Source organism: Kogia breviceps, chromosome 2, assembly GCF_026419965.1.
Source record: "Kogia breviceps isolate mKogBre1 chromosome 2, mKogBre1 haplotype 1, whole genome shotgun sequence".
In the NCBI taxonomy this organism is placed as follows: Eukaryota; Metazoa; Chordata; class Mammalia; order Artiodactyla; family Physeteridae; genus Kogia; species Kogia breviceps.
This window is the reverse complement of record NC_081311.1, coordinates 29700619-29726036: the sequence shown is the minus strand read 5'-3', so window position 1 is coordinate 29726036 and position 25418 is coordinate 29700619. Positions and strand designations below refer to the sequence as shown.

At 35.8% G+C, this 25418-nt stretch overlaps 1 protein-coding gene across 2 annotated transcripts in view; it reads right to left on the bottom strand.

Moving 5' to 3' along the window:
• The window catches only part of HPSE2 (heparanase 2 (inactive)), a 592918-nt gene that overhangs the window by 255808 nt on the left and 311692 nt on the right, over nt 1-25418 (bottom strand). Inside the window, exon 4 of one of the 2 annotated variants that reach the window (XM_059054720.2) lies at nt 4168-4341. The exons of the other annotated variant lie outside the window; for it this stretch is intronic. Coding sequence (XP_058910703.1) covers nt 4168-4341 — 174 coding nt within the window. The remainder of the gene's footprint in view (nt 1-4167; nt 4342-25418) is intronic. 2 annotated transcript variants of the gene reach the window in all.

Here is a 25418-nt window from a genome sequence, read left to right as displayed (position 1 = left end):
CTGACTGAAAACTGGCATGAGGGATCTTTTTGGAGTTATGGAAATGTTCCAAAATTGGACTATGGAGATGGTTGTACAAGTCTATAAACTTACTAAATAGCATGAGAGTGTTATGTAGATGGGAGTATGTGGAGAAAGAATAGAGAAGATAAAGGTGATGAAGGTGAGAAGCAGGCAGGGAGAGGGAAAGGAGAAAAGTAAGCAGGTAAATAAACTATATATGTTTTCTCATCTTCCTTTGTCTTCCTCGTTCCCCCTCTTCTCCTTCCCTAAGCATCAAACTCTCTCCAACAAAAATGCAGTTCTCTAAAGCTATGGGCTGTGATCTAGCCTCATAAACAATTGGAAGTGTGTCTGAACACGGTGGCTCAACCCTGTGTTTGGCCTTCACAAGACTATATCTGCTATATACACACAAATATACATAATAAAACTGTATAAATGGCTATATATAAATACATCATACATTTATCCACACAAACACAGACTAAAAGCTTAATAAATATTGAGTTAATGAATGAATTAATAAAGCTGGGCTGCCAAAATCATCATCTCTAAGCGGCTAAGTTTTATAAGGTCATAATTTTAATTTTATGAAGTTGCTCAGTAGACATCAGGTTCCAGGGAACTGATTCATATAACTAAAATCAAACAAGAATAATTGGTGAATGTATAGGTCAGGCATAGGTATAAATATATGACACTGATTCAGTAATTAATTACAGTGGTGTTTATTTGTTCTCAGAAGTGGGCAGATCAATTTGGGGAACACACCTAATTTGGGAAGCAATTTATAATGTAGTGTTCAATTAGAGATGCTGCATTATCTTCAGAAAATTTTTGTTAAGGATAGCCCTCTATAGAACAAACACCATCTCACTGGAGCAGAATTGGATTAAATTTCTTATTCTACACTTCCAAGATTTGAGTCTCGGCTTCAAAATTCCCCTCTGCTCTTCCTTACTTTAGATTCACCAATGATTAATAGAAATGCAAATAATTACAATCATCACCTAGTATTAATCAAATATAGAGTTTACAATTTATGACATTTAAGGAAACATTTTATATCTACAAAACATAGTTGTTAAAAATCTTGTATCAAGAAAGTCATTCTTTGACTTTGACATCCTAAATTTTCTTAATCTTCACCTCTTGTTACTGGGTATATTTTGCTTTCATGGTCTGTAGCCCACACTATTCACTGATTTTAAAGGAGAAAAAAGTTTAGATACTTTAAACTTTAAAAAAGTTTAGTCACTTTAAGTTTAGATACTCCAGGAGAAACAACCAAATAAATATCTACTTTAGTTTTTCCAATGCCAGATTTGCTCTAGAGATAAAGTACTTGTTAACAGGATGTGGGTATATGGGAGGATGAGAGAACTGACCAGTTCTATTGTCTCTCCCTAAATGTGTATATGATAGTTAAACTATTATGTCTGTCCAAAAAGATATGGTTACAAAAAAGAAAATGGATAAAAGATTGGAGAGACAAGTTCAAGCCAGGAGGATGATCAGATAATTTTTGAGGGGCAAGGGCCTAAATATACAACACAGAATCATTGTGAACAGAATACAATGGATATCTTAAGGGATATGATGCTAGCACAAGAAAAACTATCAGTAGTTGTAAAATGAATTAGAAGAATCAGCAAAATAAATCTTCAGATCGTAAAAGGTGTGTTTATTTGGGCAAACTACTCATTTGTCATATCAAAAAATAGAAATGCAATTTTTAAAATAAAAGCAAGGAGGTGGGGAAACAGACCAACTCTAGTCTTCTTGACTAGAGACTCAAAAACCATCTATATCTACCTTGATAGAAATGCTCACAGGAACATTACCAGATACTTTCTACCTTATTGATTTTTAAGTTCATAAATTTGGTTATTTTTCTATCTATTGCTATCTATATCCCTATCTATTTTCTTATCTATGACTGTGCCTTTTCTCCTCCTCAAAAACGATTCTTTGTTTTTGTTAATCCTTGAAGATGGATTGATGATGATGGGAATCAAGTGTTGTGTGGCTAAGGTGACTAAACAACATTTTAAAAATGTAATTAGCTCCGTCTCTAAACTGTTTAGCATAATTTTGGGGAAGGATGGAAAGGGGCAGACTCTCAGTTATTTGGAACAGACATATATACAGAAAGATGCCTATACTCTCCCCACCCCCACCAAATCACATCAGTTATACCAATTAAATATTTATTTAATTTAATAAGCTCCCAAATTCAGAGATGCCATAAACCCTGGAGGAATTATTCCCATCAGTCATTTGTAAGTAAGTTTTAATTGCTTTGGGCTTATCTACAACCAGCTGAGATTCTTTTACAAACCAATTTTATTTAGAAATATTTTAGAAAGAAAACAAACACTTTAGGCACAGCATGTATTCTCTAGCTCATCAGAGGCCCTACCACTCCTTACTGTCTTACACTCACCTGTTTTAAACATTACACCTAATTGGTCCCTCATGACAAGTATAATACCCTGTTTGGGGAATGCATTGTTTGAATTGTTTGAAGAATATTTTGCTGTGTTTGGAGAAAAGAGCTAAGCTGGGTGGAGTCTGACACTGGAGCAGGGTAAGGTTAGGTGTGGTAGTCGTGAGTAGACAACATAAAATACCAAAGAATGTCAAGGAGCATGAAATAGAAGATATAACAGGGAGGGATCAGTAAATGGCTTTGTCTACTATGTAATAATTTTGCCTCGTTCTAAGCTGATCACATCACTCTTGCTCTTGTCCTAGAACATACGATACCTAGACTGGTTGGGAAGATGAAAAATCTCAGGCTACCCTCGTTATGCCCCCTGTAACCAAATTATCTTCAGTTCAGCTCAAGTCTCCATTTGGTAGCTAACTCTCCCCCAATTTCCCCCACTCCAGGGAAGGAAGAGAGAGCTACATTCCAGTTAATGGCTAGTGATAGGAAAAAAGATACTTGTTCTTACGAGATCCTCATCCCTTGCTACCTTATGAGAACTTCAAATTCTAGAGTGGAATGCATAAATATACACATGTGCTTGTGTATATGTACACTGCCCCCCACGCCGCACACACACGGTGCTCCAAACAAACATGGGTTAGCTACAGATATACATGGCCATGGACAAAAATGTTACTATCAATTTGTAACAGTAATTTTAAGAGAATTCTTGGTTGTTTTGTTCTAAGGTTTACCAAAATGTCTTTTTATTAGGAATCAGAATATTTTCACATTTATACTATCTATAATTTTAACTCTAACCCATAGTAGTTGACTCAATAATATTAGAGACTCATGGAATCTACAGAATATCATATGTATCACACAAAGATATATATCACTAGGAAAAATAGTGTGTTTAGGAACATTGTGTGTTCCATGGAACATTGTTCCATGAGATGATAATAAGTCTCTCTCTCCCCCCCACACACGCTCACACACACACACACACACACACACACACACACACACACACACACACAGTACAATGATTAAACAGGACTGGCTACATAATTTTCAGGGCCCCATGCAAAATGAAAACATGGATCCCTTTATTTAAAAATTAAGATGGCAATAGCAGAGCATTAAACCAAGCATGGGTCTCTTCTAAGCATGAGATCCTATGTGACTGTACAGGTTGCATGCCCCTGAAACCAACCCTGGTTAAATGATTTAAGAAATGCTGGGTTAAAAAAATGTTATACAGATTTTATTGCAACAGGACTTCTCAAGCCTTTTACATGCTAATGTGCATTATGAACCTTCAAGAAGTACATATACTGTAGAACAGTTCCCAAATATACTTGACCAAACTCTTTTGAATTATTATAAGGGCCATCTTGTAGGACCAATGTTCTATAGAAGATTGTAAATTTCAGCTTAGGCTGAGCAGATAGGTTGTATCTGGTTTAATATCAATTTGTTAATCATAAGTCACATTTGGCATTTCCCCTATATTTGGAATAAGGTAACTAGAGATAACTATAGATGCAAATGGTGGGCTTCACTAAATCTACTCTCCAACTGTTTGGTCTTTTACTATTTGGAAGGTCAACTCAGTGATCAAACAACCCAAGTGTTTTCTGGGCCACTGTACTAGAGATGGTCTGAGCCATCTTATTTTTTACCCTTTATCATGTCAATTCAGAGGAAATAACATCCTTACTTACCATTACCCAGTTCCCAAGAAATGTTGTACTTTTTACTGGCGCTGTACTTCAACAGACTCAGGGCACTAGAACTGTTCCAGGAGTTATTGGGATTACGACGCAGTGCATTTAGAGCAAATATCAGGTGGAGTCCAGAGCAATCAGCAAAGTTATAAAGTTTGTCTAGAGACCTGGCTGGGAAGAAGCAGAGAAAGGCTTGTAACTTTCAAATCAACATCCCAACAAAAGGAAAATATTAGCTACTACAAAAAGCCTTTCTATGAGCTTCCTGCTAATAGGAATTACACAGAGGCTTCCAAAAGGGACTATTACCTTTTGGTTCAGGGTACGTTTCAAGGTGATTTGCAAAAGCAGCACACACAACTCCAGATAAAGTTTGCAAACTGACAACGAAATCTAGTCTATAGTATATGTTATCTGTTAACAAAAAAATTGAATTGTTAACTTTTAGAAATGGGAAGATATCACAAACTAGCTAGATTTATAGTTTTTCTCAAAAAATCAGAAAATCTGGCACTGCTGGATCTGTACTCCTTTATGAAATGATAGGAATAGTGTCAGGAGACAAGACCAGGAAACAATGACTGGCTGGGGAGTCAGAAAATAGCTCAACCTAGCAGCACTTCCAAAACAAATCTCACTCTATTTCACATTTCTAATATTTCTGAGAATGAAAATACCACAACTACTAATAGAAATATGTTCATTGTTAGGCTGATCCCAGATACCATGAATGCTATTTACCATATGTCCCATACCCATCCCACTCCTTCATGCCTATTGCCACCATTCTGGTTCTGGCTCTCATTTTCATTTGCATGAATTATTACAAGAATGTACTTGCCTCTCTGCCTTTAGATTCTTCCCAGATTGCCAGATTCATCTTCTCCCAATCAATTTCATTAGTTTCACTTATTCCTCAAAACCTTAGTGGATTTGCAAGACCTTTGTTTTCTTTAGTTCAAGGCCCCTACAACTCAACTATAATTTTTCCCCAACTTCAGGTCTCTCTATTACTGTCAAAGAATTCTTTGCAGGTGTTATCCAGTTCTAGTTATTATAGAATCCCCTGCCCCCCTGGCCTTTGCTCTGATTATTCTCATTTGTCATGCCTTTTCTTTCTCTTTTAAACATATCCAGATTTTACTTGTCCTGTTATACAGTGTTTCACAAAATATGGATGACATGATTTTAAGTGGTATACAGACTGAAAAAAATTTTTAGGTTAATAATTATGTACAGGAGTTCACATTATCTTAATACTCATTATCCAAGTCCCTAGAGCAGGGTTTCTCAAATGGGATTCTGTGCAACACCATGTGGGGCTCTATAAGATATCATTAGGGGGTTCTGCAAAAGATGACACAGAGTAACCAAGGTGTCTCATAGCAGCTGTTATAGGTCTTTTAGTACCTACGAAGCAGGATCATGATCATTTGGTTGAATCCATTATCAGTTTTTGAAGTGGGATACAGGGTTGCTGCCATTTTTATCTCCATACATGTACAAGAAAGTGTTTTTTAAGAAGCATCAAGAAAAAGGACGGAAATTGTCTCATTTTAGTTGAAAATAAAATCCATGGGAACTTATCTCATGTTAATCCCAGAATCAAGGAACTAAGCAACAACAAACAGCATAGTTTCACATTAAAGAAATAAACTTAATCATTAAAAGAAAAGGAAATAAACGTAATTATTTATTTTTAGTTCCAAAATAGCAATTAAAATTAAAATGCATTTTAGGCCTATTAAAATGATCATGAAACCAACACATGTGTATACTGATCTTATAATTATCTACATAATCTGACCATGCGACTCAGTAAGAAAGTGGTTTCTTTCAAAGTCTCATAGAAAATGTTTTCTTAGGCTATAATTTTATTCATATTGCTTTGACATATGGTTTTAGTAACTTTACTATTCAATACTGCTAATTTATTTTCATATTGAAAACCACATTAACTTAAATTCATAAACCTTATTTAAATAACCTAACAAGCCTACCTTTAGAAAAATTATATCTCATTTTGGCTTAAACCAGTTAATTAACAAAAACATACTATGTTTGCCTTATAATTTTTCAAATTCATAAAAAGGAAAAAAGGGATTCATTTCAAGAACTAAAGTTAATTACTTGTTCTTTTTTTCTTTTCTAGAAAGACTGTCTAAAAGGTCATTTTCAGTTTTAAATAGGAAGGAAAAAAAACTAAGCTTACAGCTTACCATATATCACGTACCATACCTCAACAGCATTTATATGATAGAAATTTGTGATAATGTTTTAGCCTTACTTGGGTAAGGCACCAAAAAATCAAGTAGAACATTTTAAAAAGAAAAATTGAAGTTTATTTTATCCATACCACTGACCTTTTGGGGGGAACCTACAAAAGAATAGGCTAAAATGTCAGCCAAACTAAACAGATTCTCAGGAAAATATCACTCTATTTAAAAGAGCATTGGCAATTATTATTGGATTATAACATCTACAACTAAATGATTACACTGACATACCATGAGCTTTATATATAATTTTTATCCAGAAGTTCCCTGAGACTTGAGAATATTTCAAGTGTTTCTCTGATATAAAGTTTGAGAAGGCTGTCCTAGAGTTAAAGGATGCATAGGAAAATAAAAGTAATCCTAACACTAAAATATTCACTGTTGAGCTGAGATCTGATTTAAACATTCCTTCCACTTGGTAATATCCTCACTAATCAAAGCAATGATGTTTTTAGTTTCTCCAATATAAGGCAAATTCAGTACAAATCTGTTGGAAAGCCAAGTTGCAAATGTGAGAAAAAGACACAGGGTTTTGTGCGATCAATGAAAATAATGTTTGATAATTGTTTAAATCACATACAAATCCACTAATAAGTAAGGATCTAAAAGAATTTTATCAGTTAACTGAACAAGAGAAAACTCACAAGAGTGATAATAAAACAGGTTGCTCAAAAAATAATTTTATTAAAAGATCATATGAGGTCTACTTTGATGTTTTTTAATACTTATGAGTGTGCCACAAAAGTTAAATTATTTTATCAGAAAAATACTCAATATTCAATTAAATATCATTTTCTTCATTCAAATTGTTCATAGTTGCAATAACAGCTTATAATTTAAGTATAAAATGAAATACACTTATTTTCATAATTTTTAGTTTTATTTATAAACTAAAACCCTAATCAAACTTTTACGTCAAAATTTCATATGAATAATATTCTTTTTAGGTAGATTAATCCCCTTTAAGTGGCCTTTTTCTAGACCTAATTGTCTCCATATGATGAGAATTATCTGTGTTTGTTTCATATGTAATAAAAAACATATATCAAACACAAAAGCACATCAAACCTGTGATTTTATGGATTTGATGGTTTAAGACAAGGAAAATGGTATTTACCAAAAAAGTGTCAGTATAAAGAAAAATATGGAACAATAACAATATAGACAGTTTGTTAATATGGCAAAAATTGAGAACAAGAGAGCTAGAAGTTTGGGAAATACTTTGTGAAGGATAAGTTTGTCCCGCCTCCTCCAGGAAGCCATTCCTCAGCAAACTCACCAATCCGCCGTTTGTTGCATAAAAATGGTCTAGTAAGAAACTGAAAGTTCCCAATGAAAGATATGTATAATAATTATTATTGCTAGTTCAAGAAATATACCCTGAAATTTATTTTAAAATGACATATATTTGAATATAGAGCATTCAGTAGATGCTCAACAAATGTAATCTTCCTTGTAACATCTCCTGTCAGGTTCCATCCAAGCAAGCAGATACTTAAAGATGACTTCTACTCTCTCCACCAGAGGGTGCCAATGCCTTTATATCCTATAGTCAGGTTGTCTTGGCATCTCACAGGAACAGAACTTTAAGGAGTCTTGTTTAGCAGGCAATTAAAGATGAGGAGCTGGAGTCTTAGAGAGTTGGAAAAGAGAGGCTTGGGAGTCATCTATATAGTGCTGAGAAAGTTGATGCTGTGAAAGTTCTTGAGAGTTTTGAAGGACAAAATGGTGGGACAAAACCTTATGAAATGTCCACATATAAAGGTCAGGAAGAAGGAAAAAAAGGTGGGGGGGGCACAGAGAATAAGGAAGAGAACCAGAAATGTAGAATTAAGAGATCCAAAAGAAGACAGTTTCAAGGAGGTTCTGGTCAATTAAAGTAGATGTTGGTGAGAAATTGAGGAGAAAAAGGAGAAAGAAGAAGTAAATTTATTATGGTTAATAAAAAAATGAGATTAGACTCTAGATTTAGGTTGGGGTGTGAACTTAAAGAATGAATGGTAGAGAAAAAAGAATAGACTCTGGTACACTGAACTTACTTCTTGAAGTTCTGTGGCAACAAAAGGAAGAAAAGAAACAAAATAATGAATAGAGTAGTACCAGAGACAGGTTAAAGTAAAAAAATCAAGAACCAAGACTGCAATCTGTCAAAAACCATTTTTTCAATGAGGCTAATCTCAGCTCTGTATTACAAATGGATAAGGTCAATGAATTCACACTAAGATATAAATGATGGTCATTTTTCTCAGTTTCCTCAGCACTTGGCACTTTAAAAACAAAATAGACAAACAACAATCCAAAGAACAAAAAATAGGGCTCCCATTAATCTAACCAACGAGATAGCTGGAATTTCAAGTAGGATTTGTTCATTTATTCAACAAATATTTACTGAGTACCTACTATATGCCAGGAAATATTATAGTCTCCAGGGTCACAGCCATGAACAAAACAGAAAATAGGTCCTTGCGCCATGGAGTTTACCTCTAATGTGGCTGTAGTGGGGGTTGATGGAGTCTGTAAAGCAGGGTAGGAGATAGTAGAACCACTAGGGGTGGTATGCTATTTTAAATAAGCCTCATTGATAAGATTAACATTTGAGCAGAGACCCAACGGAGGTTAGGGAGCAAGTCAGGGGGATAACTACGGAAAGAATTCCAGGCAGAGGGTATAGTAAAGGCAAAGGCCTGATGAGACAGGTAAGAAATTGATGATTGTGAAGTAGAGCAATGGGGCCATTATGGCTGCCCCAGAATGAACATAAGGGAGAGAAATAGGAGATGAGGTCAGAGTGCCAGCAGGGTCAGATTGTGTAGGGCCTTACTGGTCATTGTAAGGACCTTGGCTCTTACCTTAAATGACACAGAAAACCACTGGATGGTTTTGAACATGACCAGATTCACATTTCAAAAGCATCACCCTGGCTGCTGAGCCAAAAAGAGACTATAGGGTAAATAGAGGGCAAAGGTGAGAGCGAGGAAAGTAGCTGGGCATCTATAGTGATAATTCAGGCTAGAGATCATAGTGACTTGGACCTGGGTGGTAGCAGCAGAGTGGTGGATTCCTGGGATGTTTTAAAGGTAGAAGATTTGCTGAAGATTGGATATAGGGTCTGAGGGTAAAAAAATAGTCAAGGAAAACTCAAGCTGTTGACTTGAGCAACAGAAAGATGAAACTGACATTTAAGAAGGAAGTGTAGAAGATTGGGAGATGGAAGGAGAGGAAGGCAAAGATCAGAATTTTGGTTTTGGCTACATTGAGATGCCTAACTGACACATAAGTAAAGAATTTGAGTGATCAGAATATACAAATCCAGAGTTAAGGGGAGAAGTTTTGACTGAAGATATAAATCTGGTTAAGCAAAACATTTTGAAAGGTTGGGAGACATACAGAGCTATAAAGGAAGGAGAGTGGAACCGTCATAGGGATTTTCTGATTTCCAGATAACTACTGTCCTCAAAGCAGCATATCCCAGCCCCTGTTAATTTTACAGGAACAATTAACATTTTCTTAATCTTACGTAAAGTGCTGTCTGAACAAATCTTATACATGTGGCCCCATCCCTCACCTTCCTGATAGCCACCTCTAAACTCCTCTTCTATAGAAATTATGGAGGCACAAGTGTCACCTGGGAATTAAATAGTGACTTGCTAAGTAATTTTGGCTTCCAATTTGTGCTTACCCAGAATTCTGTCAAGATGAGGCATTAAAGTCTCTTCATAACTCAATACCTAGGAAAGCATCCCAAGTATTAACTCTGCCCCAAACAGGCCCCTTTCCATTAAGTGCTTTTTTTCTTTGGAGGGGTTGGGTGGGGCAGGAGGCAGCTGCCTCAGAGGATGTCAAAGTATCAACTGAGCTCTGCTCAAGTATGTCCCATTTCTACATTTTGTTTTTCATGAGATTTGATAATCTGTTCATATTTTCATGTGCTCACAATTAGAATAAGCTGACACTATGCTGTTGAACTCAGCACTAATTTCCCCTTTTGAAGTTCAGTACTGTCCTCTAAGAGCTAAGAGTAAGAAACACATGTGTAAATCCTTAGCCACACAGAAAAAGCACTCTCCCTTCACATGAAGTTTTCAAAAGAACAAATAGTTACCAAGGGGTATTTTTGTTCTTTTTCCCAATTTAGAAATGAATAAGATTGGACTGAGTCCTTAAAACAAGTAAATTATTTTCTCTGCCTGATACTTGCTTAGACTTGGCCAAAGAGTTTCTCAAACACGAGTGTGATGAACTTTGGGTCATGTTAGAACTCCTCACCATTCCTTGACAAACCACATTATTCCATGGTTCTCATTGCTCTAAGCTTTTTATCTCTGCCTGGAATATCCTTTCTCCTCTTTTCTTCATTCTTCCTAGCTTAGGCCTATGGCCTTCTCTGTGAGGTTCTCCCTGATTCTCCAAGGTAGAGACACTGGGGGTCCCTCCTCTCATCTCTCCCAGCTCTTTATTGGCTCCTGTTACAGCAATAGACAACCATGCTATCATTGTTCAGCCCTGCATACCTCTCTAAAGGCAGACTGGAGCATTTGCCAAAGAGAAGGTACCATGTCTGCTTTTTTAGCATCCATTTCAGTATCCAATATACAATAAGCCTTAATAAATGTCTGACACCTACAGGTGTTATTTAGGCCCATTCAATGCCACTTGCGATCTGTCTGCACCCTATATATAACCCAACCTGAATTACCATTATTCATTGTAGCAAATTCCCTCGAGATTATGTCTATTACTACATGCTGCTAAATGCATTCAAATACTCTACTTATTGCCTTAGGTGTTCATTTTGGAATGAATAATATTGGGGAGTCATATGTGACTATTCAATAGAAACTGGAAGAGGAATTTCTAGTGGAAGCTAGGCAGACAGATCCTGAACGAAATGAGAGCTGGAGGCTGTTGTCTGCTGACTTTACTCCCCACCACTGGGCAGCAAGTATTTCTTTGAAGGGAAATCTGAGCAATACGTCTCCCTATCTATCACAAATAAGGAAAGAACAGAAAGCTAATGTCTAGAATTGCCAGATTTAGCAAATACAAATACAAATAATGCTACTGCATTAATACAAGTATGTCCCATTAATATTTGGGACATACTTATGCTAAAAATTATTCACTGTTTATTTGAAATTCAAAATTAATTGGAGGTCCTGAATTTATCTGACAACTCTACTAAGGGCTGAGTCTTACAGCAGAGCCACAGTTGTCAGGAGAGAAGCAAGTGGAATTGTCAAGAAGAGATAAGAGAAAGTCATAGAATGATCCAAGAATCAAGATGAAAGAATAGCAATGAGATCCAACAAAGAAGGTGATTTTCAAAATAATAAGATAATACAATATCGAGTCTTGAAAAGTAAAGAAGATACATAAAGGAAGATAAAGACTGAGAATTACTGCAGTGACTCCCAGATCAGAGATTTAAAAAGCTTCGAAAAGGAATGGACCCCAGCATCAAATGACACAGACACGCAGAGCACAGTTAAAATATTTGGGGGGAAGAGGGGCGAGTGAGATGTCTAATTAGCTGTGGTACGGCATGCCTTGCCACAAGATGGCACTCATAGTTCCCCTTTTTCTGAGTTTCTATCAATAAACATTTTGCAAAATTTTTATTGTCATTGAACAAAGAGAATATCTTATGTTTCAAATCTTACATATAACCTTCTGTTTCATGTTCTATCATTTTCCCACAGCTTATCATTGTTTTTCCCTTTAGAATATGAAGACATAGTAAATGCTAGAATTGAGTGGGGGTGGGGGAGGCATTAGAACCTGGAGGAAGGAACAAATGTAATGCTATAGCAGATACTCAGTACAAAGCCTTAACAAAAGGACTGGCCATCAAACGAAGACTGATGAGCTTCAAGAAAACTTATACAGATAGAAATGGAAGCCAGATTGTTCAGTGTTGAGGACTGATAACATGCTGAGAAAGTAGAGACTATGTGTTTAGCACATCTGCTGGGAAACATAGGATGGAAGACAGGTGGACCTTTTCCTTATAGGTAATTACTTCCCAAATCAGAGTTTGTTTGCCTTATTCATAAGTTTCAAATACTTGACCGAAATATCTATTAAATAGCAGTTGACCTCATATAATAATATCTCTACAAAAAAATGCATTTGTGTTGCAGAGATACACCTACTTAACTAAATAACCCCTTTGGTCCCCCAATATTATAGCACTTATTTCCTTTCAAAAATAACTTCATATCTATTTGTCATATTATATTGCCCATAGAGTGAATGTTTGAATGGAGGCCTAGAGAGATCACAAGATTTGACTAACATTGCACAGAAACAGAACCATGGGCCAGTTTTCCGATGCCGAATTCTGTACCCCTTCTATTAAATTATTCTTCCTGTCACTCAATTTCTATTTCAAGTTTTCCACTTATCTAATTTTATTTTTCTGGCATGCATAAAATGAAAATGGCTCTTTGAAATTACCCTGTTTTGAATATTTCCCATGCTATACCAGATATGTAACAGTTAAAAATTACCTATCTTCAGAATAGTATGGGAAAATATGCTCATTATCATCTCTGATTTTTTACAAAACTGAGTATAACCTTGAGCTGAACTTTAAAGAAGAACTTATAAATTAATGTACCATTGAAGAGGTAAAATCCTGTGCCTGTTGGTTCAGGTGTATACTTTTGCTAGAATACAGTCCTACCAAACAATCCAAAACAGTTTTCCTTTCAGCCAATAAACCAATCATTAGCTATGTGTTTTTATCTTTTTTTGATCATCAAAGTGAAAACATTATTTGTATCTAAATCTGTTTGAACCCTTTAGACATAAAGTAGAGTGAAATGAAGACAACTTTAGCTTTGTTTCTACCATTCACCTCCCCCACCTCAAATATAAAAAAGGGTGGAGGGGCTTCTATAGCTAGTTCACCAATAATTCCATATAAGCCAAACAAAAGAAAACTTCAAACTTGCTTTGTGGCTAGGCCTCCATGGAGGAACAGCCTTCTTATTGAGTTGGAAAGAATAAAGGGTATTTCTGAATTCACAAGTGTCTGAAAACATCATGTCTGCAAAGTGTGGTTGGCATTTTTATGCATTTGAAAGAGTCCAATGAAGCCCAGATCCTTACAAATTCCTACAAATAATGAAGAATGGGAAACGGTTTCTGCCACTCGGAGGTCAGAGTGGTGGTATTGCTCCAACCAACTGTACAAAGGGGACCTGTCATTTATAGATAGTTCCAAAGTCTTGCATTAGCAAGAACACCATGAAGACTGGATCTTACCCAAAGAGTTTACTCAGAGAGACATTTAATATGGAGTAAATACAGCCTCAAAGAGAACAGCTTTGAGGAAGGGCTTTGAAAAGGTCGGAAGAAGATGAAATGAAGAATGCTGTTACTTAGTGCCTGTATTAAACAAATGCTTGCCTTAGCTCTTCTCCAGCACATCTCAAAATGTGGCAAAGTAATAATGACATGCTCACTTCACAGACAAAAAAATAACTTGGAATGGGAAATTTTTTGTTAGGATGGGCCCTCAAGCCACTGGGTTGTTCTCAAAGTGTGTGAATGTTCTATTTCCATCAGCCTGGAGACTCTTCCTCTCTCAGGGGCATATCTACTGCTCCACGAACAGCCCAGGATAGTTTGGAAGTCAGATGTTCTCCCCTAACTGTTATACCAGTTAAGCTTGGAAACCCTATTTTCCCTAATCCTTATACCATGTCCTATCTACTCAGGCCTTTGCTTTAGGAAGAAAGTAACCAATCACTGCTACCATTACAGCAGACAGCACTCTAGGTGTTAACTATTTTGGAGTCACAGGCACTTTCTATTATAAAATCAACTGGCTAGTGGTATTCAATAAAATTTTTAGTTATCCATAACATCACTCCCTACAACAGATTTTTTCCTGTTGCTATTCATCTCTAGTCTTTGTACATATAAATGCATTCATCCATTTGACAAATATTGCTGAGTACCTGTTATGTGCCAGATATTGTTCTAGACAATGGGTTTATAGCAATCATTAAGACAGACAAGGTCACTGTTTTCAGGGACCTATACTCTAAATAAGTAGGAAAGGAGGAGTGGGAGTGAGGAGGTGATAAGCAATAATAAACAAGATAAATTCGGATGGTGGTAAGTCCTATGAAGAAAAGAAATCAGGTTAATGTAATGGAGACTGGGTGGAAAATTATTTTGTTTGAGTAGTCAGAGACTGCTGCCCTGAGGTGAGGTGCTGAAGTGTCACACTGCTAAATCATGAAGAAGTTATATGTGAGGGATCTCAAGAATTGTAAAGTTTTTTTTAACTCCTAAGTATTTTTGTGTGTTTTTCCTAAGATCAAGGACAATTATGAAGGTATAATTAGCAAAATCAGGAAATTTTTACTAAAATAACCAATAATAATTAAAATCAGAAAATAACATTAACAAAAAATAGATAACAACATTATTATCCAATTTATAGACCTAAATTTTGCTAATGGCCCCCCAAAAATGTCCTTTATAGAAATTTTATTGATCCAGCCCAGGATCACATATTTCATTTAATTTTCACATCTCTTTAGTTTCCTTTAATCTGGAACTGTTCCCCATCTTTTCTTTGTCTTTCACGACATTGACATTTTAAAAACTACTGGCCATTTGTTTTGTAGTATTTAAGTTGGGCTTATCTGATGTTTCCTTGAGATTAGATTCATGTTATGCAGGTTATAAAAAGTTTGTCCTTTCAATGTAGAAAATCAGTTGTTTCGTTGCTAATATGCAAGGTGGATGGGATGAAAAAATGTATCTTTTGCTAGGGAGAGATCAATGTATGTTTATCCTTAAGATGGCAGCAAAAATATCAATTCCAAAAATAGAAGTAGAATGTGGACAAATCCTATGAATTAGATGCAAATGCAGGAAGGCTTTCCTTACTTGTTCAAAACCCTGAATACAGAGCTTTAGGAAAATCTCAAGAGTCACTAAAAAATTAAGGAAGCATGAGATGGGAAACAGAATGTGAGTTATTAATAAGAACAAAGATACATTTACAAACTTCAAACAAATAAAAATAGCTGTGACTGAATATAAATCTATACAGTTTAAATAAAATAGACAAAATACTTAGGTAAATAAATGCTTTTACATAGGTAATGTGAAAAGGAATTGTTAAGCATTTATGAAATTGAAATTTGTGTAGACCACCCAGTGGCAATCGCAAAGTCTCCACTGTAGTGTAGCTTTCCTTCAATTGTAGTGTAGTATGGTTTATTTGGCCACAAATACTAACTAAAAGCAAACAAACAAGAAAGGTGTGGTTGGGTAGTTTGTCACTAGGAATGATGGAGAAGGAAAAGACTGGAAAATCCAAAGTCTGTATAGAAAATATAAGGAATGAGAGTGGTAGAGACTGAGCAAGAAGTACTGTCACATGAATTTAGCTATTAGACCACTGCAACATAAGGGCCTTGAGGGCATGGACTAGGGTTGTTCTCTGGTTATAGTTCTCTTTACCAATGCCTATCTTAAAATATGGTATCCAGAAATTAAATTAAAACTCTGTATATGACCTAGCACATACAACAGGACTGCTGCTTCCCTTTTTATTTCTACATCTCTATTCTATTAGTGCCTAAGTTACCATCGAACCTAATCTGTGAAATTTTAGAGATGAAGCAGAAGCAAGACTGTCATTTAGTTCAGTTTCCTCAGTTTTCAAATGAGAAGAATGAGTGATTAAAGTTAACTGACTTGCCCAAAATTATCCAACAGTGATACTACTAGTGAGCAGACAGTTCAGGTTTGGAACCCCAGAAGACGTCATGAAGAAGCCACTACCAAAATAACACCACCCAGTTAGCACAGGGAACAAAGCACTGGACTTGGAGTCAGAAAACTTGTATTTGAATCCCTGCCTCTTACTTTCTATAAGATCATGGGCAATCACTACAACTATCTGTAAAAATGGAATGATAAGACCTGACACATAAAAATGTCACATATACTCAATGCAAAAAAATAATTTGTAAAAAACATTGAATATTAAAGCTATTGGGATGTATTATTATAATGATGATCTCATAGTCACAATTTGGTTAAAAAGATGTAATGTTTTTCAAGTAAGTAGATGGTTATGGGGATATTCCTAATCCCCATGCTTCAGGAAAGATGTTGCATACATTTAAATCTGACTTTAAAGAATCTTAATTTTTAAACTTTTGATTATGGAAAATTTCAAACATATACAAAGTGAACAGAATATAACAAATCTCCATGTATCTTTCACACGGCATCAATATCTTTAAAATTCTGCCATTCTTTTTTTTTTTTTTTTACTGTGGTAATATACACAAGACATAAAATTTACCATTTTAACCATTTTTAAGTGTACAGTTCAGTGGCAATAAGTACATTCAGATGTTGTGTCTGCCATTCTTATGTCACTTAAATCTGCACCTTCTCCCCATCTATTCACTCCATGATATGAGAATCTCACGTTTTACTTTTTTTTTTTTTTTTTTTTTTTTTTTTTGCGGTACGCGGGCCTCTCACTGTTGTGGCCTCTCCCATTGCGGAGCACAGGCTGCGGACGCGCAGGCTCAGCGGCCATGGATCACGGGCCCAGCCGCTCCGCGGCATGTGGGATCTTCCCGGACCAGGGCACGAACCCGTGTCTCCTGCATCGGCAGGCGGATTCTCAACCACTGCGCCACCAGGGAAGCCCCGAGAATCTCACGTTTTAAATCAGACATCTAACACTTCAATTTCCGTCCAAATTCACATGAAATTTTTTTGCTCTAATCCTCAGTTCCCCTTCATGAGTATCGTAACAACTCTCTCTCAAAATTGCTGTGAAATTTAAAGGATGCACTGTACTATCACATAGCAGGCACTCAATAACTTAGTTCACTTGCCCACACCATTCACACAGTATGACTGATCCTAGCGATGCTGTACTGATAATGCAATGGATTCCATTTCACTTATGTGATAACTCTCAAGTTTTATTTGGAATATTTTCTTGATATTTCTTCATTGTTCCCTTGTACTCTAGGTGGGAGTTCCCTTGTCTAGGTGGGATATATAACCCTAATTAAGTTTCCAATGTGTCTAGGTGGGATATATAACCCTAATTAAGTTTCCAATGTGATAATTGTCTCTGTAGAAAAGTGATGAAGAAGTTCTTTATATCTTGGTGATAGTATTTAATTATAAGAGCAATAAAATAAGCTCCAATAGCCTAAATGAGGAGTTTCTCAACTCAGTGCAGTAATTTATTCAAGTGTATTGATGAGAAAATCAAAAACACCTTTGCTTTCCCTTTAATGGCTGAGCCACTGTGGAAGGCACCAGGAAAGTGTTGACTCCCATTTTCTGGGTCACAGCTCTGACTAGACTCTCTCATCTCTGACAGGTTCTTCTCAGCCTCGCTTTATCTTTCTGCATACTAAATGGGGAGATATTCTAAGAACTACTCCTCAGCCTTGAGTTCTTTTACAAGCTCCAACAGATGACTCATTTACATGGCTTCAGTCTACAGCTCTATATGAGCCGCTCTAAAATGAACATCTCTGGCCCACAATTCTCTGACTCCAAGAATCTTCTGAACTCATCATCATCCCCCACCCCACCCCCCAAACTCTTTTTTCCCTCCCAGAAATCTTGTTTCTGTCAATGGTACCATCACTCTCCTGGTCATCCTGTCTTAAACAAAAGCCTCATCCTTCCATTTTTAAAATCCCTATCTCCTATACCCAATTCAATTCCAAAGAAGAGTGATTCTTTCTTAGAAATATCTTTTAGTTGCTCCACACTTTTCCCAACTCCACTAGTTGGAAACATTACAACTTCACAACCTAATTAATGCAATAGCTCATGTGGTCAATCATATATGATTTCTAGCATATAATGCTTAATCAAGGAATCAGAATTCTGAACTCTTCTAGAAATCAATCATGCTTCAGCAACCCTTCAACTAACACTTAGGAGAGTTTAAAAAGACATAAATCCTTTTTCTGAGCCAGATAAAATGAAGTTCTCTTTGTTGGTAAAGCATGTTATTTTATAACTAGGTCTGAATAATGCAAACATCTGATAATCTTCAGAGAAATCACACTAACAAAATCTGAGTGCAATCTGGGCCCTCTTAAATACAGCTCACATTTCCCTAATTTTACAGTCTCTGCATAAAAACCTATATTCCCATTACTTCATTTAGAGAGCCCTTCAAAGGTGCCATAAAGTTCCAGTCTTGATAATCTCCAATTAGTGTCCTAGTTACATAGCTCTGAAGTTCCAGTTTACTAGCTTAACATGTAAGCTAGAGCTTATCGTAACTGAAAGCATTTACCTCTAATGACTGGTTTTCATTCCAATCCCCCAGCTATACAAAACAGCTAACTTCCACAGATTTTAGTTTTCTGCTTAGTTTTTCTCAGGCAGGTTAGTACAGTCCAAACATCTACCTTCCCAGGTTTCTATCAGAGAATACCCCAGTTGACATTCACTCACTGGTGCTCTGGGGCTCAAAGTTTTTATAATATGCATGCACAGATACAATTACAAATACACATTATAGTCCCATTTGTTTAGTAAAATCTTAGACATAACCTTAGTGTCTATTCACAGGTGGATAGGAGAGTGGGTGAGTATATAGATGTAACAAAATTACCATGAGTTGTTACTTGTTGAAATTGAGTGATGGTTTCATTATACAAGTCTCTCTGCTTTTTTGCATATGTTTAAATTCTTTCCATAAAAATTTTTTAAATTAAGGCATAAACCTACTATGAATATAATGTAACACTAGAAACAAATAATTGGTTGATCTGTACTCGCAGAAATAGAGCTATGATACACTAAGTGGAAAAGAACAAGTTAATAAACAATAAGTATACTATGGCTCCTTTTTAGGATTTTGAAAGCTCTCTGTATGTTTATGAGTATATATATTTGCATATCCACAGATAAAGGTCTGAAAAGAGACCCACCAAACTAACAGATAACCCTAGGAATTAGGAGGGATAAGAGTGGATGATCATGTCTTACTCTATATACTGCAATAAGGTTTGAATTTTTGCCAGCATCTGTAAATTTGAAAAATAAAGAAAATAATAATAGTAATAATAATATTAACAACTAAAATCTTTACTGCTACAGGGACCTAGAGGCTTATATTCTTGGGAGTATTAAATACTGAGGAATACTAGAGGTATATGTCTATACTTCAAAGCATGCAACATATTGAAGGTAAAATCCAATCCGTTTATCTGACCTACTCTCTCAAGGCACTGACTTTAATTAAATGCTTTCCCTACCAACCTTATCTGGGACTGCCTTCTGTTACTTCCTGGCAAAGTTTTACTTACTTCTTTGATTTTCCCTTGTTATAGGCAGAACAGATGGAGGAAAGCCATAAAAGATTTTTTTGCTCTTTAGTCTGGTCCAAATTCATAATTTTCTTCAAAATCATGATCGGAGTCGATTTCCATGGCAACCAGTAGCTACTAACTTTGTACTTGGCCCAAAGACGCTACTATTCCTTCTCTACTTTCAACTCAGGGATCTGCACCTCTCTTTGTTTGTTTGTTTTTGCGGTACGCGGGCCTCTCACTGTTGTGGCCTCTCCCGTTGCTGAGCACAGGCTCCGGACGCGCAGGCTCAGCGGCCATGGCTCACGGGCCCAGCCACTCCACGGCGTGTGGGATCTTCCTGGACCGGGACACGAACCCGTGTCCCCTGCATCGGCAGGCGGACTCTCAACCACTGCGCCACCAGGGTAGCCCCTCTCTCTTTGTTTTTGTACCTACAAATTCTTATAACCTTCAGGTCCTAGTTTCCCTGCCTTCCACTATCTCTCCACCCATGTCTGGGTCTAGTGCTTTCCTCTATCAAAGTACTTGTCATATTATACTAAAATTGTTTATTAACTGCCTCCCCTGTAAGACTGTAAGAGAGTTGCAACCAGGGGTAGATCCAGGTTTTGTGGATTCTGAACCTAATGCAACTTAGGGAGCCTTTTTTAAGAGAAGGATATAAATTATAAATACAAAATATACAAAATTATGTATAAATATGTATATTATTTAGAATGAGAAAAGAAATCACAACGGATTATTGAGGCTTTAGAGCTTAAGATCCCTCTCTTCTGAGACTTCTTTAGGCAATTTACTAGAAATGCTTACTTAGAAATGCATCCTGATTTCAACCTGGCTTTCCTTTCCCATTACTGGTACTCACACACTAACAGGTGATGGATCTTAAAGTCTAAGCTCCAGTAACTTCACCATAAATTTATGTCTGGCTTCTTCACTGCTGAATTCTCAGCAATCTGCTTAATGTCCTATACATATTAGGTCTTCAAAAATAAAACTGTGATGCATGAAAGCAGGATGGATGTATTCATCCTTCTTTTACCAAATACCTTTTACAAATCCTTCTACTACCTTTAAGAGAAAAGCCTACTGTAAAATCTAGCCCTTGCCTTCCCTCTCCAATAGCCTCTTGAACACCTCTCTTCTTTACCTTATATGTCTAGCCACTCTGGCTTTCTCTCGTCATCTCAGGACCTGTCTGTGGTGGTCCCCTCTGCCTAGATCCTTCTTCTTATTCTCCTATCTCAGTTCAGATGTTACTTCCAGCCTAGGTTTAATCTCCCAGTCATCTCATTCATTATATTCCCTACTTCTTCAAAACACTTTTCACAGTTTAATTGAAGAGCTGTGTAAAATGTAGTTTAATATCTATTTTGCTCCTGGAATGAAAACTTCATGAAGGTAGCAGTCATAGTTTGCCTATTTATTCATTGTTTCCCCAGCTTACCACAATGCTGTATACAGAGTAGGTGCTCAATAAATATGTGTAGAATGAAAGAAAAAAATGAATGAATGACGATGAATGCCCCAAAGAATACAACTCTCAGTATATATTGAAGAAAATGTGGTGTTTAAGATCAAAGACACCCACTGGCCAAAAGGAGCAATGAAATGACTGTAACATATACACACATATATATAAAATAGATAAACAACAAGGACCTACTGTATAGCATAGGGAATTATTTCAATAACTAGTAATAACCTATGATGGAAAAGAATCTGAAAAAGAATATATATATATATATATATATACACATAGATATACACATAGATATGTGTGTAACTGAATCACTTGGTTATACACCCTAAACTAACACAATATTGTAAATTAACTATACTTCAACTTAAAATGGTTAAAAACATTGAGTAATAATAGTTAACATTTCTTGCTTTCTGTATGCTAAGCTTTGTAGTAAACTCTTTATATGTAGTTATTTCATTTGATCCTCAGAACAACCTTATAAAGAAGTAAATTTTAGAATTAGCTTGTTAATTTCTATAAAAGATCCCACTGGATTTTGATTGGGATTACATTCTACAGATCACTCTAAAGATTAGATTGCCATCTTAACAATAATGAGTATTGCAAACCATGAACACACAAAATATTTTCATTTATTCAGGTATTTTAAAATGTACTTTAGCAGTTTTGTATTTTTCAGCATGCAAATCTTACACATGCTTCCATAGTGTGGCTGTGTAAACACATATTTTTCTAGAGTTGTACCTAATAGTTACATGGTTTGTGTACTACTGTGACATTATTTTTAAAATTTCAATTTCCAATTGTTCATTGTGAGAATATAGAAATACAATTTTTTTGTATCAGCCTTGTATCTTGCTACCTTGCTAAACATACTTATCAATTCCAGTGATGTCTTTGTAGATTATTTGAAAGTTTATATACAATCATGTTGTCTGTGAATAGAGATAATTTTACTTAACCTTTCCAAACTGGATTCCTTTCATTTTAAAATTTTTATTTTATATTGGAATATATTTGATTAACAATGTTTTGTTAGTTTCAGGTATACAGCAGAGTGATTCAGTTTTGCATATACATGTATCTATTCTTTTTCAAATTCTTTTCCCATTTACATTATGACAAAATACTTTGTAGAGTTCCCTGTGCTATACAGTAGGTCCTTGTTGGTTATCTATTTAAAAAAAAATAGCAGTGTGTACATGTGAATCTCAAAGTCCCAATCTATCCCACCCCCCACCCTTCCCCCCATAACCATAAGTTCATTCTCTGAGTCTGTCACCCTTCCCCCCACAACCATAAGTTCATTCTCTGAGTCTGTCAGTCTGTTTTGTAAATCAGTTCGTTTGTATCACTTTTTTTTTAGATTCCATATATAAGCAATATCATAAGATATTTGTCTTTCTCTGTCTGACTTACTTCACTTAGTATGATAATCTCCAGGTCCATTCATATTGCTGCAAATGGCATTATTTCATTCTTTTTAATGGCTGAGTAATATTCCATTGTATATATACACATCTTCTTTATCCACTCATCTTTCAATGGATATTTAGGTTGCTTCCATGTCTTGGCTATTGTAAACAGTGGTGCAATGACCACTGGGGTGCATGTATCCTTTCAAACCCTGTTTTTCTCCAGATATATGCCCAGGAGTGGGATTGCTGGATCATATGGTAGCTATATTTTTAGTTTCTTAAGAAATCTCCATACTGTACTCCATAGGGGCTGTACCAATTTACATTCCCACCCATAGTATAGGACGGTTCCCTTTTCTCCACACCCTCTCCAGCATGTATTGTTTATAGACTTTTTGATGATGCCCATCCTGACTGGTGTGAGGTGATATCTCATAGTTTTGATTTGCATATCTCTAATAATTAGCAATGTTGAGCATTTTTCCATGTGCGTCTTGGCCATCTGTATGTCTTCTTTGGAGAAAGGTCTATTTAGGTCTTCTGCCCATTTTCTGATTTTTTTTTTTTTTTTTTTAATTGAGCCACATGAGCTGTTTTTAAATTTAGGAGACTAATCCCTTGTTGGTCACATTGTTTGCAAATATTTTCTCCCATTCTGTGTGTTGTCTTTTCATTTTGTTTATGGTTTCCTTTGTTGTGCAAAACCTTTTGAATTTATTTAAGTCCCATTTGTTTATTTTTCTTTTTATTCCCATTACTCTAGGAGTTGGATCCCAAAAGATATTTCTCCATTTTATGTCACAGAGTGTTCTGCCTATATTTTCCTCTAAGAGTTTTATAGTATCCAGTCTTACGTTTAGGTCTTTAATCCTTTTTGAGTTTATTTTTGTGTATGGTGTTAAAGAATGTTCTAATTTCATTTTTTGACATGTAGCTGTCCAGTTTTCCCAGCACAATTTATTGAAGAGACTTTGTTGTACATTAATTGACTATAGGTGCATGTGTTTCTTTCTGGGCTTTCTATCCCGTACCATTGATCCGTATTTCTGTTTTTGTGCAAGTACCATACTGTTTTGATTACTGTTGCTTTGTAGTATAGTCTGGAGTCAGCAAGCCTGATTCCTCCCACTCCGGCTTTCTTTCTCAAGATGGCTTTTTTTATTCGAGGTCTTTTGTGTCTCCATACAAATGTTAAGATTTTCTGTTCTAGTTCTGTGGAAAAGGCCATTGGTAATTTGACAGGGATTGCCTTGAATCTGTAGATTGCCTTGCGTAATATAGTCATTTTGACAATACTGATCCTTCCAGCCCAAGAACATGGTATATCTTCCCATTTGCTTGTGTCATCTTCAATTTCTTTCATCAGTGTCTTATAGCTTTTGGAGTACAGGTCTTTTGCATCTTTAGGCAGATTTATTCCTAGGTATTTTACTCTTTTTGATGTGATGGTAAATGGGATTGTTTCCTTAATCTCTCTTCCTGATCTTTTGTTGTTTTTGTATAGAAATGTAACACATCTCTGTGTACTTCTTTTATATCCTGCATTTTACCAAATTCATTTATGAGCTCTAGCTGTTTTCTGGTAGCATCTTTAGGATTTTCAATGTATAGTATCACGTCATCTGCAAACAGCGACAGTTTTACTTCTTCTTTTCCAGTTTGGATTCCTTTTATTTCTTTTTCTTATCTGACAGCCATGGCTAGGACTTCCAAAACTATGTTGAATAAAAGTGACAAGAATGGACATCCTTGTCTTGTTCCTGATCTTAGAGGAAATGCTTTCAGCTTTTCACTGTTGAGTATGATGTTGGCTGTAGATTTGTCATATATGGCCTTTATTATGTTGAGGTACATTCCCTCTATGTCCACTTTCTGGAGAGCTTTTATTGCAAATGGATGTTGAATTTTGTCAGAAGCTTTTTCTGCATCTATTGAGATGATCATATGGTTTTCATTTTTCAATTTGTTGATTTGGTATATCACACTGATTGATTTGCGGACATTGAGAAATCCTTGCATCCCTGCAATAAATCCCACTTGATCAAGTTGTATGATCCTTTTAATGCACTGTTGGATTCATTTTGATAGCAATTTGTTGAGAATTTTTATGTATATGTTCATCAGTGATATTGGCTTATAAGTTCCTTTTTTCTGGTATTTCTGTCTGGTTTTGCTATCAGGGTGATGGTGGCCTCATAGAATGAATTTGGGAATGTTCCTTTCTCTGCAAATTTTTGGAATAGTTTCTGAAGGATAGGTATTAACTCTTCTCTAAACGTTTGATAGAATTTGCCTGTGAAGCCATCTGGTCCTGGACTTTTGTTTGTTGAGAGTTTTAAAATCACAGTTTCAATTTCAGAACTTGTGATTGGTCTGTTCATATTATCTATTTCTTCCTGGTTCAGTCTTGGGTGATTGTATCTTTCTAAGAATTTGTCCATTTCTTCTGGGTTGTCCATTTTATTGGCATATAGTTGCTTGTAGTACTATCTTATGATCCTTTGTATTTCTGTGGTGTCCGTTGGAACTTCTCCTTTTTCATTTTTGATTTTATTGATTTGAGCCCCCTTCCTTCTTTTTGTGGTGAGTCTGGGTAATGGTTTATCAATTTTGTTTACCTTTTCAAAGAACCAGCTTTTAGTCTTATTAATCTTTTCTATTGTTTTTTTAATCTCTATTTATTTATTTCTGCTCTGATCTTTATGATTTCATTCCATCT